We start from the raw sequence: 15109 nt of genomic DNA, 5'->3' as shown, positions 1-15109 counted from the left end.
AAGAAAACCACCAGAGGATTAGGATTCATCATCTTGACACAACATCCTCCTCTGTGCCGTCCCGAGACACCTCTGCCCCGGGGCCATATGAGGGCGGGATCGCGGCGCTCAGCGCACCTGATGGACACGGCCAGTGACGCAACGCGCGTGCGCAGAGGCCAAGCTTGGGCCCACAACAACACTGAAGCAACCACGGACGTCACTGGTCGCTAAGGGTTGCGCCCCGCCCCCAGCCCGCCCCAGCCTATAGGGGCTTCACGTCCCCACCTGCTTAGCCTCCTTGTCTCCCAGCGCACGCGCATAACACAGCAGAAGGTTGGCCTCCTTTGAAGGCCCTCAGCGCATGCGTGCTTCTGCTACCCGCGCCCGTGGGCGGGTCACGTGCCCATCTCCCTCTCCCCCCACTCCTGTTTCCGGGGTGCTGCGCACGTGCGCTCTCGGGCAGGGTCGTAGTTCTGCGCATGCGCCGGGAATGTGGCGGCGGTCGTTACGGTAGCGCCGACTTGCAGATGGAGCATCCCGCGAGTGCGGCAGGTAGGGGCGGTCCCGCCCCCGGGGGAGGGGCACTGTCCGCCCGCGCCCCCGTCTTACTGACTCCAGAGCGCCGTGGCGAGTCAGGCTTGAGGGCTACGTCGCCGCCGCCAGAGCTCCCTGTGGGAGACAGGGAGCCGCGCTGGGGAGCCCGGGGGGGATGGGCAAAGCTGAGCTGCTCCTCGCCCGCCGTGCTGAGGGTGGGGGGCTGCCTCGGTGGGGGCACGTGCAACAGAGCTCCCTCTCCCCGCCCGGGGTAGCCCTGCCAAACTTGTGCCCACCGGGTCAGCACTCAGCTTTCCTGCTGTGGCTCCAGCCAGCCGAGTGCTGCTCTGCTTCCTTCACTTCCAGCAGGAAGCGCCCACTGAAGTTCCCACTGCTGGAGGCAAGGGGAGCGGATGCACCTGGCAGGCTGCAGCTGTACTGGGAACAGTCCTGGTTGAAGCTGCACGCTGGCCAAGGCACGGGTTGGTCGGACTACTCTGTTCCTCTCACCTCCAGCAGCAACTCCTTCTCCCAGTCCTGCCCCTGCTGTGCCACTCTGGATGGGCCGGGGGAGAAAGCCCATGGGCCATGTTTTGCCCACCTCTGCTCCACGGTTTCCCTATGTTGACATGCAGCAGCAACCCTAAGCCCTATTCCCATACCACTTCCCCCTGTTGGTATCTAGCCACTGTTCCCAGCCCCATTCCCACATAGCTTCCTGGTGTTGATACCCAGCTGCTGTTTCCAGCCCTATTCCTATGTACCTTCCCCATGTTGACTTCTAGTGGCCATTGCCTACCGTCTTATATGTATCCATAGAACACTTTGTTTTTAAAAATAAATGAAACCAATGACACTGACATTCTTCTTTCTTCTTAAATTGGTGGACTTGTTTGTTCATTGTATTCAGCAGTCTGGAGGTCTGTGTTTGATCTGTGCCCTCATTCTGAAATGACAAGTGGTGGTAGATTGGAGGACTCCTCAGTATATGCTTGAGCCATTGTTATGGTTTGTGAGGCCAGGGCTCATGGATCCGGTGAGCAGTGGTGCAGAACTTACTGATGGTATTTCTGCATATGGTTTTGTTTTGCTTTGTTTTATTTCAGCTGTAACTATTATGGCTGTGAAGAAAACCTCGAAACATGAACTAGATGTAGAAAGGTCTATGAGTTTGCAGAGAGGGTGGAACAATAGCTCTGAGAAGTGTAAATCAACCTATTCATCTCAGTTTTTGCCCGTTGAAGAACCTGGCCCACGTTGTCTTTGGTATTTAGAAATACCAAAGACCTGTTGGTCAGCGAAGCTCAGTCACACTTTTTTTCTGAACATCTAAACCAGTACTCAGCCTTTTAGACTCAAGGTACCCTTTGTTATATTCAAAGCACCCCCTATTTTGTGGACCCCATTTCTTGGTAAATGCGTATAGCACTTGATTTGTAAAGTCTGGGTGCAGTGCTCCAGGCTAAATCAGTGAGGATGAACCTTTTGGCACATATGCCACAAATTACCCCTGCACTCCCCATAAGTGCCACCCAATCTATTTCCCCTGCCAGATATGCTACTCTGCTTTCTGCTCACTGCCATGTGCTCCTTGCCCAATCTGCTGCTCTCTTCTGCTTCCTGCCCTATTTGGCTGCCACTGTGCTTCCTGTCCCCTCCCTCATCTGCTGTGTACCATACCCATGTTAGTCACACCTATTATAAATGATCCAGTCATAGCTCTTTAAAAATAAGGATTCCTTTTTCTTTTGTATGTACACAGCAGGAGGTTTAACTGAGCTGCTGAGTGGCACTCATAAGAGTGTCTCAATAGATAAATTAATACTTCACTGAAAGATAAAGAGGCATCATATGGTAGAAGTGTGGGGTGGGCCTGGTTTTTAGAGACAGGTGTACCAGAGAAGAAAAGGAAAGATGATATATTGTACCAGTGTTTTTAGGAAAACACAGCACTATCATGTAGTGGGGCAAAGAAAAAAAGCCAAATTAGATAAAGAATAGCCGGTTTTAATAGCTTAATATTTTTATTTAGTTTTGAAATGTCAGTGGCCGTCCTTGAAAATGAATCATTGGATGAGGACCATATTTCTGTTTGAACTTGGTCCATTGATGAATCTTAGTAATGTGCAAAGAAGGGAGTGGCTGTGGTTTGCTGGGTCTATGTTTGATAGATTGATTTTGGAACTACCCTGAAAAAAGAAATGAGGACTCTTTAACAATTGAAAATACTTCTTGGTTGAAAATCTAAAGTAATATTAGCAGGCTTCAGGTCTTGTGTTAATGTAATGCAATCCAGAGGTTCTTAACTTTTTCTGTATAATACTTCTGGACGGGTGAAAAGCAAGGTGGTATCGAGAGTATTTGGAGCAGGTGATGAGTGTTTAAACTATATTGCCTGTTTGTGTACATTTTTAAATACTCTTGGAAGGGTTAAGTGAAAGGTAGGTTTTGTAGATGCAAGCAAAGTTAGAGCTCATTAAGCACAAAGCTGTGCATAAAATATTTAAGAAGGGAGGGGTGGACTCTAGCATTTAGGTTGAAATAAAGCAGGATAAGAATGCTTGTAAAAAAAAAAAAATGTATTTTGAATATGGGTTAAAAGCTATCAATAAATCCACCGGTAAAATTAATAGTGTAAATGACAAAGTATGAAGAGTGTTAAGAGTATACAGTGCTGCAGTAATTGAACTTACTGAGTGCAGACGCTTAATGAGCTGTTATTGGTTGATTATATTTCTCATCTCTTGTTCATGAAGTTTTCCCTGGTCCCTTAATACTGCCTTAACTTATACCTTAGCTGTGTTCATCTGTTTATCCATATGCTGTCCATTTTGCTTGTCTAATTGTTGCTGTTTCTCATATTTGCCATAAAGGAACGTAAAAATCAAGCATGGCTTTAAAAGTCTCTATTTCAGGTTTGCTTCTTTTTGACAGATAGGGGAACTTAATGGTTGCAGGTACATTAATTAACTCATATGACTGGCTTACCTCTTTTCCCCTCAATTACAACATAAACATTTATGTTTTGGTTGTATTAGCAAATTATTGTCTTGCTTTGAGAAGTTTTAAGTGCTGTGTTCTGCCAAAACTCTCATCTGTGGGTGGTGTTGACCTTTTCAATGTAACTGAAATTCTGGGAAGCATATCAAAGATACATGGGTAATAGGGTGAGATTTTTCTGGCAACAGGTGTGAAAACATTTAGGTTTAATTTCAGGAATGTTGGTGTTGTACTTTATATCTAATCTGTTTGGCTCTTGTTAGTTTATTTCTGCTGTCACATTTTTATGCATCTTTTTTGCATAAGATGTAGTATTACATGTATTTACACTTGTGAAACACAATTTTGTGTTGAATGGTGTTAATGCTAAGATTAAGGTAGCCTCTGCTATCTAAATTCTGTTTGTGTGTATATACACTAGGACCTGGTCTTTAATTTCATAATAACAATTTTTCCTTATGTGGTGCAACTTATCTGTCTTATGTGATAGCTGTCTTAAAAACCAAGATGTACTTCTGGTCTGTTGAACTCTGTGGGTCTGATGACCAGCCTGGTTTTCTGCTTGTTGGTTCCACTTCTAATGCACAGAAAGCAAAATGAAACAAGTCAAGGTGGGCAATTTGGGAGGACAGAATGACGTGTGGTAGGGTGGGGAGTCTGCTCTAAAGCCTTCCCTTTCCTGACTCTGTGCTCTCCCAGAAATCATATCTGCCAGTCACCCTGCAGCTGTAATCTTTACTTTTAGGGTGCACATCTTAGCAATGGGCTTCACACTTTAATCATTCCTGAGACTTCAGGAAAGAAATTCTGGTCTGGTACACTTAGGCTAACTCTGTGAGCCTGGAACAGCAGTTGAAGAATCTGGTCAGATGGGACTGCTGCAGCTATAAGTATTGTACTCTGCTGTATGTATTTGTAGGATCAGGTCCTTAATTGTTTCCTCACTCTTAGTAAAAAGCAAATATAGGATGGCTTTGTCTCAGGCAGTTCTTTACTCACCAAGATAAAAAGTTGTTTTATGTTCTTTGTGTGCTTGGCTGTATTTATGATTCAGTGGAGAGCTGTGTAGCTGAAATCCCACATAAAATTATCAAAAATGAAGTACTCTCTGAATCTAATTTTTTCTCTCTCTCTTCTACATGTTATAGCATTGTGGAATCTGATTCCTGAAGTATTGTAATGTAGCTATTGCACATTTGTGGTAAACAGCCTTGTCAGTACTCTTATAATCCAGCACTGCCATATTGCAAGAACACATGAGCCCCAAAGCAAAATGTAAGATAACAAACTCAGCCAGTGAAAAAGGTGAAAATTGACTTTGAGGTGATGATAGAATGGTGAGAAGTTAGAGCTTTGGATATTTTCCCTGGTGTTGTCATCCATATACTCTATTTTAATTTGAATTGATGTGAATATAGGGTAGAAAAGTCTTAACATCTGAAACTTTTTAGATACAAAAATACATACTTCCCTGTATTAAGAAAATCCTAAATCTGGTTTTATGGGGCAATAACATTAACCAAATTGTTTACAGTTTATTAAAAGTAATATTTCAGTGTTTTATATCAAATCACTTTTAATTTTGTTTGTTTTTTATAATATGAATGTTTCATAAACAAAGAGCTACTTTTAGGCCTTGCTTCTGCAAACATTTATGTACATAAGTAAGCCCATTGAATTCAGTGGTATTACTCATATCCCTAAAGAGTTTTAGGTCCCAGTGCACCAGGGAGCTGTTGGACACCTGTGCCCAAGTTGGTTGTCATTAATTTACCATATTTCATAGATTTAATAGATTTTAGGGTCAGAAGGGATCTATTAGATCATCAAATCTGACCCCTTGCCCTGGACAGGAAAGAGTGCTGGGGTCAGATGACCCTAGCCAGGTGTCTGTCCAATCTCCTCTTAAATACCTCCGAGGAAGGGGGGGACAGCACCACGTCCCTTGGAAGCATATTCCATAGTTTGGCAACCCTCACAGTGAAGAACTGAAAGCCCTGCATAAGAGATCAGCCAACCTGTAAGAGAACAGACTCTTACCTCTTGGAGAGAGATGTAGCCCGTCTTGTCCAAACAAGGCCTTATCCTGGAAGTACAGGTCATGGTCAAGGAATCCAAACCTTGCATGATGGCACCATCTCCAGAGCTGTGAGTTGACCTCTCTAACGCAGTTGCTGTAGAGTCCACGATTGCTGATGGATGAGAAGACCACCTGTGCCCCCGAACCTCTGAGCCTGGCTCCCAGTGCCATGTAGTCACTTATGGCCCTGCCTGGACTATTCTGGGCTGTGTCATTCGTTCCTACATGGATGAGGACCATGGGATAGTAGTCAGAGGGCCTAATCAAGTCTGGAATCCTTGTTGTGATGTTTCAGATCCAGGCTCTGGGCAGGCAGTATATCTTCCGTACCGCGGGATCTGGGCAGCAGATGGCTCTCTCTGTTCCTCTCAGGAGGGAGTTGGCCACCACAATGAATTTAGCTGAATACAAGCTGACCCTGAATTTAATTATTGGATTACCCATTCAATAATTAGGTTCTATACATGGTAAACATATGAATTTGTTATTGTTTTCTATGTATAGAATCTTAATTATTGGAGGGTCATCTTAAATTGGTCCCTTCCACCTCTGCAGAGGGGCAAGCAGTACCGGGGGGCAGGTGGTAGTGGTGGGGGTGACTTAGTCTTGGATTTGAGTAAGTTAAGCAAGAGTCTGAGGGAGAACTAACATTAGCAGAACACTTTATGTATGTATCGAATCAGCAGACCCATTAATCTCTCCAAATTGAATTGGAAGCCTCTGATTCGATTTGGAGAGATTAGACAATTCAGACACCGACACAGCTTTATATGCTTTTTCTACGTACCTCAAGGTACCAGGCAGCTCATGAATGCTGAGATGGTGGGGCGAATGGAGCGCCCCATGGGAGTACAGGGGTCGGGGGGGGGGGTCCCCAGTGTGCTTGGTGGCGGACCAGAAGTACTTACAGTCCACTTCTGGGTCCACTGCAGAGCATGCAGGGGACCCCCTTATCCCTCCCCCCAACTCAGCAACTGGTGCCTCCTGGGTTTTGGGGGGGCACCTGGGGTCCTCCCGGAGCTGATTGCTGAGCTGGGGGGCGGGGTGTCCCCTGCAAGTTTTGGCAGTGGACCCAGAAGTGGACAGGGGGTGGGAGGGAACTATACAAAGCTGTCATGGTGCATATATATATATATATATATATATATATAATATGCTATGCCATGATAGCTTAGTATAGTTCCCTTCCTTGTGTTTGAAAACAATTTTATGGCAAATTCTCTATTATAAGATTGAAATTAGCGATTTTAAGACTGCTATTAAGATGGATAGTAAATTGGAATTCAGAATCTCTTTGTTTTCCTTGAGGGCTAGCAAGGTGTGCTCATCTTTGTTCGATCAGAACTACATAGTAAAAGCATGAAGTTATTTCTGAGGGATTTGTGACTTTGAAAGTTGAATGTTGTAATAATCTAGTTAAGGGGTGTCAAAGAGAGAGCCTCTGCAGCCACATCATCCAGCCATAGTGCTGGGCCCATACTGATGCCAGCATATTTAACAACTGGGTTTATAATTAGGTAATAGCAGTAGTATTTAAAACCAGACCAGATAAAAGTTTGGAATGAAACTTAGTTCTATGGTTTAAGACTCTGGAATATTTTTTTCAGACTGTAAAAGAATCTAAAATGCTGATGTACCTTGAACAACTAAAAATGAAAGATGATTGAACTTTAAGGGATTACTGTATTTTCCACTTCATTTTAACATAAACATTTATTTTCCTCCTGCCCCCTTCTCCAGCCTCATAGTCATTTCTTATTGCTCATTCAACCATCCGGATAGTGATACGAAAGGGTGGCAGGCCACCAGTGAGGTCTTCAGTGACAGTGCCTTGGTGAACAGCCCCCATGCCAGCTATTGTGGCTAGAAGTGGGATGGTTAGTCTGTCAAGATGCTGTCCTTATAGGGTGTCTATCTTTGTAGTTTCAAGCTAATAGTTGATAAATATGACAACTCATCCTAGTGTAACTTCTGGAAAGGAGAAGAAACTTTCAATCTTTTCTCCCTCAGCTACCATCAAGAGCCTGTTCACTACTGAAAGAATTTCTCAAATTCCTATTTGCCTCCAGAGCTTCCTAGGTTTTATGAGTATTGGGAGAGAGATGATCCTGGTGCTCTGACCTTTCTCCCAGTGTCCTTATCCTGTGAATTCCAGGTTTATTTGCCAGTCTGGAATTTAGTTAGGTTGTTCTGGTTCCTATTACTGTAGGTTTCCTGGTTCTTTTTCCTCATTATGTAAATAATGAAAACTGTTAAACCAAGAGGCTATGGTGCTTTGCCATCCAAAGTAATAAATAGCTTCTGGAGCTGAGGCTTTTACTCCAACCATGGAAAACTACTACAAATGTTCTCGAGTCATAAATACTATCTAGACTACCATTTCAAGCAATGCAACTTGCCAAAACTACAGTTTTTCTTTGGCACATGCTTGGGTGTTTAGCTGGATAGGAATAGGTTGAGTTCAGCAGTCCACCTCTATTTGGTATGTCCCACAGGCAAGATCCCTTTTTGCCTCTCCAGACATTCTCTCTTGATCTTACTGTCCTCCTCTTTCTCCTTTCATCTTTCTCACTGATGTCTTCAACTCTTATTTGGTCTCTCCATCTTTTCAAGAGAAATATCTGCTCTCTACTTGCTCTGTTCTCCTCTTCCATCTTTTGAAAGGCATGAGTGGTTCCAGCCACACTGCCTTCTGGTTCTTTCCTGCTCAGGATAAGGAGCTGCTAAAAGGCTCCAAAGTCCCTTCTTGCCAGGCTGACGCTCTTAATTTCCTTATTCTTTTAAATATATTCAGCCTGCTGCTGTTCACTTTTATTTGTACTTCTGTGGGATTTTCCATTTTCTTTTGCAAAGCTAACCCATCAGTGTACAAAGCAATAATAGATGCATCGTAACTTTGTTATTGTAGGGAGAGGCAAAGATTTCTTATTTTTTACTGGAACAACTTTGTAGTTGGGAAGAACTCAGGCAAGGTTTTGAATGCAAGGCATTCTTCGTCAGGTCTCAGATCATGGGAAGTTCAGGATAGTGAAACAGCAGAGGGGAGGGGCTGAGAGAAATTCTCTGGGGTAGCAGACACAGTTAGCAGAAGAAAAGCTGATTACTGGGAGATCAAGGCCTATCGAAAGGGAAGAGGGGTCCTTCTTACCTTCCTTGTGTGGAAAGAATTCAGGATTTGGGTAAAATATCATGCGCCATAAACCTGCTAACAATATTTAGTCCTTGGTTCTTCATATCTAGCCAGCTTATGAATTTTTGTTCCCAAGTTCACTTTTTAAAGGTGTTAGGTAGAGTGTTGGGTAGATTTCCTTTGAACAGGAGGATTGTGAAGTCAGAGAGGGAGTGGTTGTTAACAATGTTGGCACAGTTAGGTGTACCAAGATTTACAAGATGAACCATAAATCTCAAATAGGAATCCATAGTGTTTAAAGCTTTCTGGCCTGTTTTGGTTTTTCTGATTTCTTTGCAACAGAATTGCTTTATTATTTTTGTGTGGTCAAAAATCAAGTGAAAATGAAGAGGTGGCATTTTCTAGGGTATGCCTTGAGTCTAAAAAGGTTGAAAACTACATGTCCACCAGGGCCCAATTCCAGCATGCAGGGAATGGGAGGGGGTGGTGCTGGGTCCCTAGGGCCCAATTTTAGCACGAGGCAAGGAGGGATCAGTGCTGGGCCCCAGGGCTTGCAGACTGGCCTTATGCCACTCATCTTGTTTATGGGGCCAAAAGTTTGAGCACCAATGAACTAAGGAAATATGAATCCACCTTATGGTACATTTGTCTAGTCTGTAACTGGTTGGGCTGTCATAGTTAATGAGCAGTTATCAGTAGCTCAGTGTTTGCTTGGAGGAGGTATCAACTATGGTTCCCCAGGGGTCTGTTCTGGGTCTGGAATTCTTCAACTTCTTTGTTAATGATGCGGATGATAGGTTTGTGTGCATGTTTAACAAAACTGCATGACACCAAGTTTGGTGGAGTGACACACAGCCTAACCTATAAGGCTAGGATCCACAATGACCTGTATAAACTGCAGAAATGATCTGAAATCAGATGAAATTCAAGAAGTACAAATGCAAAGTCCTGCATTTGGGATTGAATAATTGCATACACATATACAGGCCGGTGAAGGATTGACCAGGCTGCAGTTCTTCAGAGAAGGACCTGGGGATTACAGTAGAACATAAGCTGTATAGGAGCCAATAGCATGTTCTTGTTGGAAAAGGCGCCAATAGCATATTGGGTTGTATGAACAGGAGTGTCACTTGCAAATCAAGGGAAGTGATTTTGCTACTCTATTCAGCATTGGTGAGGTCTCATTAAAAGTCCTACCTTCATTTTGGGGCCCTAAACTTCAAGTAAGATGTAGGCAGATTGGACAGTGTCTAGCGAAGATGCCTCGCTGCTGCCTCTGTTGGGGTGGGATGGGGTGTCCCTCTGCTTGTCCCAGGGCTTGCCCACCCACTGGAAGCCTCCATCACAGGGGCCCTGCACAGTACCTGCCCAAGCCCTGATCCCGCAGCTCCCTCCAGGGGCTGAGCCAGGCTGGGGGCGTAGCCCAGGGGTAGGGTGTAGGGTCAGCAGAAGACAGACTGCAACCTTGATTCTAAGAAGAGGTCCCCCCCATTCAGTGGAATATATGGACAGAGGGCAGGTGGCTGCTGTGGCTTGGGCTCCAGCCCCTACCTGGGATTGGGGCCTTAGCCACAGCTGCTGTCTGCTCTCTTGCCCCCTCCCTCCCTGCCCACTGCCTCTGCACCCTGCCATCTCTGCCCTGCAGTCACCTATCCCATCTCTACCCCTGCCCTGTGAAGCCTCTACTGCCCCATCTGCCCCTCTTTCTCCCCCACCTTTACCTTAGCTCTGCATCAGCAGGCTCCATGCATGCTGCAACCCAGAGCACAGCCCCATAGCAGCAGTGTGTAGCCCATAGCTCTGCTCTGTGCCCCAGGCCAGAACAGGTATGGAGACGGCTGTCATGAAGCATGCGTAAGCAGGAAGGGAGGGGGCATGGTAGAGGCTGGAGGGTACAGAGGAGGGGAGGGTACAGACTTGGGGATGGGAGAGCAGACCTGGGGGAGAGGAAGGGGAGGGCAGAGGCCTGGAGGAAAGGGGTTGTGGGGGGCCTGAGTCTGCCGAGGGGAGGTTGCAGGGAAGCAGGTACAAGCAGGAGACAAACTGTCTGTCCCCATTGCCTTATTGCAGTGGTGTGTGGGGGTGGGGGGAATTAAAGATGAACATGGATTCTATATATGGAAAATTATAACAAATTTATACATTTTCCATGTATAAAATCTAATTATTAGGGTGTTGTCTTAAAATCAGGGTCATCTTAGATTCAGGTAAATGTAATGTATCTTTTAAAAGGGGAGAAAAACCACTTAATGCATTTGAGTTGTAGGAAGCCAAGGTGGTATGAGTTAAAAATAAAGGCTTAACAGTGTCCAGTAACCTTTGAAATCCAGCACAGATGATTTGGGTGGGTGGGGAGATGGTTAAGACTTTTGCATATAGTAATTTACTGAGCAGGGCTTGTTGAGGAGCATTACCACAATTTCATTGTCTGTTCAATGAAACCTCCTTCAGTCCAAATATCTGACTGATGGCAAGATATGTGAATAAAGCTTGAGTGAGCATGTTCTTAAGTGTGATAGTTATTTATAAAACATTTCTTTTAAGTCTTGTTCGAAAAAATGTATTGAAAGTTATGATAGTGTTGGAGTGATGTTGTATCCATGATGGACAGAAAAATGCAAGAAGCAAAGGTTTTTATGGGTAGTATCTTTTTTTTGGACCAACGTAATAGTTCGAAGGGATATAGCTTTTTGGATACCACTGTACCATTTCTTGCAATTGTTTTGGAGAAACAACCAAAGAATTGTTACTGAAAATGATACAAACTCTTATGTTCTTGGGGTTGAGGTGAGACTTAAAAGGCCTTCTTATGCTTTATGTACATTTTTACAGTGAGGCATTAAATGGATTTTGATTGAGCTTTCTGTTTTCTTGTGGTATTGTCTAACATATTAACACTTGGAAACCTATACTATAAAATATAGTAATATAATATTTTGTCTTTGCAGAGGGTTGTCCCGTGTTGTTTTATGTGCCCTTGAACTTTAAGATAAAAGACTTAAAAGCAAAGAATGGTTATATTTTATCTTCAATATATTGCTATATTATAATCTTTCATTTCATTGTCAGATTTCCACAATAATATCACAGATCGCATATTTTGTAACTGGTGGTATTAACAAGCTTTTAAAATTTGGTGAGATTGGAATAAGAAGAGATGTGAAATATGATGGTTTCTGCATTGTCCTTTAATCTGCAAAGCAGTTGAAATTAATCAATCTGTATTTGAGGAAATTATGAAATATTTGTTTAGGGATCTTTGTTATTGAATACTTCATTGTATTGTTTTCACCAATATACATTTTCAAAATCACATGAGCAGTTTTGGTTCTTGTGACTTTTACAGCCCATGATATCTGAAGAACAGTTTACTTAAATAACTATGCATCTAAGGAGGCAAAGTAGGATGATTTGGAGATGTATGTTGGACAATAAGATTTTTTTTTTCCCTTGGGACATTTTCTTTTAATTTAGTCATTTAAAAATAGAGCTATGTTTAATGTCTGAATCCTCTTCAGTTTGGTGTAGGTGAAGTTGGAAAAGATTGCTCTACTTGTAAATGGTGTGCACTTAATTAACTATAGTCAGAAATACTAACTATACTTGGAAAACTAAATTTTACCTGTAAGTCAGTAAAATAGAAGTTATGACAGTATGTTAAACGCAGTTTAGGTCAGTTGCATTTATGACTACTAGGTTAAATTTATCCAAAAAAGGACTCTTTAAAAAGTTATAGCTGTTTAAAAAATTAACAGTTATGCACAGATGTAATGTGAAATATATAAAGTTGAGCTTAAATATCTATTATATCTCAACTCCTAAGTGACTTTGGATGAAAACTGCACAGGGACTGCAAGATGATAAAGTTAATGTAGGAAATAGTGTACTGTTTCAGCTTGCTCTAATTCTTTATTAAATGTTGTGCGGTTCACCTGTTGTGTCCAGTTTGTCCTGCACAGTGAATAAAACCAAAACAAGACGAGTTTAGGTAACACTCATCTTTAATAAAATGCACCCTTTTGATGATCATAGACTTGTTTCTTGTGTTTTTTTTTTTTTAATTTTGTTTTTACTGTTGTATTGCTGCTTCTGCTTCACTGTTTTTTTGCTCATTTGTAACAAAATTAGTGTGTCATCTAGAAACAGTGTTATATTATTTCTACAAATTATAATGACTGTCACTGAAACATAACAGTGTTTGCTGTGTTACAGAGGAACCCAAGCTAAGACACGTAGAAAAAGATGTTTTGATTCCAAAAATTATGAGGGAGAAGGCCAAGGAGCTGTGTTCAGATAAAGTGCAAGGTAAGATTCAAATATTCATCTGAAGATCAAATCTATTGAATTATGTGACCTGAATTTAATCCTGTGGCTCAGATAGTTGCTGAATTAATATGTATGATCTGCATTTCATTCATTCCATGTGAAACAAGTATTACGGTATACAAAACTCAGATTTGTTTCAGCTGCTTTATAGTGTTCATTAAAATTTAGCAACAAGGTTGTTGCACGTGAGTGGCCGGGGGCGGGCGGGGGGGGACTTTTCAAAACTTTGTCTGGAGTCAACAGTGGAATAGGAAAACTATTAGTTTCCCCATAATTCTGTTCAGCATTTCTCCAATTAAAAATAGAATTCCCACAGATAAATCAATTTACAAAGGGCTTCTTAATATACTCTTGCTTAAAAAAAGTTTCATGCAGTTGTGTTCTCTTTTTTACAGATTTTGTTCATGACAAGTATGAGCTGTTTAAAAAAATTGTGATAGTTGGGTATTTTTTGTGATGAGAAGCTTGTGGTGACTTGGGCCAGTAGTTACAAAAGTAAACATTTTATAGTTGCTTCATTTACGTTAAAAAAAACCAAAAAAAACCCTTTATTTAGGGACTGACTGAATTTGGGGGGCTTGTGTGTAGTTGGCAAGTCTCCTCAGATGCAACTAGGATATATCCAAATGAGAAACTGCGAACCAAACAAGTAATATGGGATCGTTTGAAATCACTAAGCCTGGCTATGGAACCATTTGTGAAGTGTCAGAATGATGGCTGTAGTTCACCACCTGAAAATCTCAGAGGTGAATACATCAGAGGAATGAAAGACTCTGGAAGCCTGAGCGTAGCTCTTACACATCTTGCCATGAGTTCTCTTAGTAAACTTTGACCAAAGTGAGCTCACTATGTTCCACTTAGTTTCTATAGCAAGAAAGAAGACCCAAAGAAGAATAGTCTTTAGGGAGAGTTCTAGGAATCTATAATTTAGAAAAAAATAATCAGCACTGTTGGATAAATTGTATACAAAGAGGTAATCCAGGCAGTCTGATTAGGGAAAGAGACAGAGATGATAGACTATTGCAGTTCTTCTCACTTCCTATAGTTAGTTAAAAAACCCCAAGCAAAAATACAAGACACACATAACCAATATTACAGCAAAAGGAAGTAAAAAATTAACTCAGTGAAGCTTGGCAAATGCTACAGAGATGGACACTGTGAGAAATATTTAGGGCCCTACCAAATTCATGGTGGAAGTGGGGTGCACTGCAGCTTCTTTAGTCTTGCAGGTTTCTTCGCATGTCCCCTGTCGCTGATTGATGGAGGGACCCTGCTTGTGACTTGCTTCTGATCGGCAGGCAAGCCATAGTTTTAAACATGATGTCGTTTGTTGCCTCCCCACTGGTCAGCAGCAAGTAGCAGGGCTGTCAGGGCTTCTTGGCCACTCAGCAGCAGAAGGCAAAAACAGTGCCATACTTAAAACAACGGTTTTCACTTCTCTGCTGATCAGGCATGATATTTTCCCTGCGTCAACTTCAAGAAAAGTGCAGAGAGCAAAACCAACCATTGTAAATCACCTTCATGGATCTTACCAAAGCATTTGACACAGTCAGTAGAGCAGGCCTATTCACAGTCCTAGAAAAGACCTGATGCCCACCAATCCTGTTAAGTGTTATACATTCCTTTTCCATGACAGCATGAAAGCAGTTCTTCAGTTTGATGGGTCCACTTTAGACAGCTTCAAGGTGAAAAACAGAGTAAAGCAAGGATGTGTTTTTGCTCCAGCAGTCTTTGGGATCTTCTCAGGATGCCTGAATTGCATGTTTAAAAACATGGAAGGTGGAGTGTACCTCCACACAAGGTTGGACGGGAAACTCTTCAGCCTGTCACAACTTAAGACAAAAACTAAAGTTAGAATGGTACTTATCAGGGAGCTTCTATTTGCTGATGATTCTGCCCTTACAGCTCATGAAGAAGACCCACTACAAGAACTTATGGATTGCCTCTCAAGAGCTTGCCAGGCATTTGCTCTTACCATAAGGATAAAGAAAACAGTTGTACTAGGACAGGGAGTTCCACAAGACCCATCAGTCATCCTTAATGAGAACCAGCTAGCA

The 15109-nt window shown here is 42.6% G+C and overlaps 1 protein-coding gene across 2 annotated transcripts in view; it reads left to right on the top strand.

Moving 5' to 3' along the window:
* The first annotated feature begins 316 nt into the window (after positions 1-316).
* The window catches only part of CMC1 (C-X9-C motif containing 1), a 66964-nt gene continuing 52171 nt past the window's right edge, over positions 317-15109 (top strand). Inside the window, exons 1-2 of one of the 2 annotated variants that reach the window (XM_090046489.1) lie at positions 327-534; positions 12939-13031. In XM_090046489.1, the coding sequence (XP_089902615.1) occupies positions 462-534; positions 12939-13031 (166 nt within the window). In that variant the 5' untranslated portion in view covers positions 327-461. Of the gene's footprint in view, positions 535-12938; positions 13032-15109 lie in introns of both variants that reach the window. The other variant, XM_090046491.1, reaches the window with a different exon arrangement.

The sequence above is a fragment of the Crocodylus siamensis genome, chromosome 5, assembly GCF_052110815.1.
Source record: "Crocodylus siamensis isolate JL-2025a chromosome 5, ASM5211081v1, whole genome shotgun sequence".
Taxonomy (NCBI): domain Eukaryota; kingdom Metazoa; phylum Chordata; order Crocodylia; family Crocodylidae; genus Crocodylus; species Crocodylus siamensis.
Note: the sequence above shows the minus strand (reverse complement) of the source record. Positions and strands in the feature narration are given on the sequence as shown.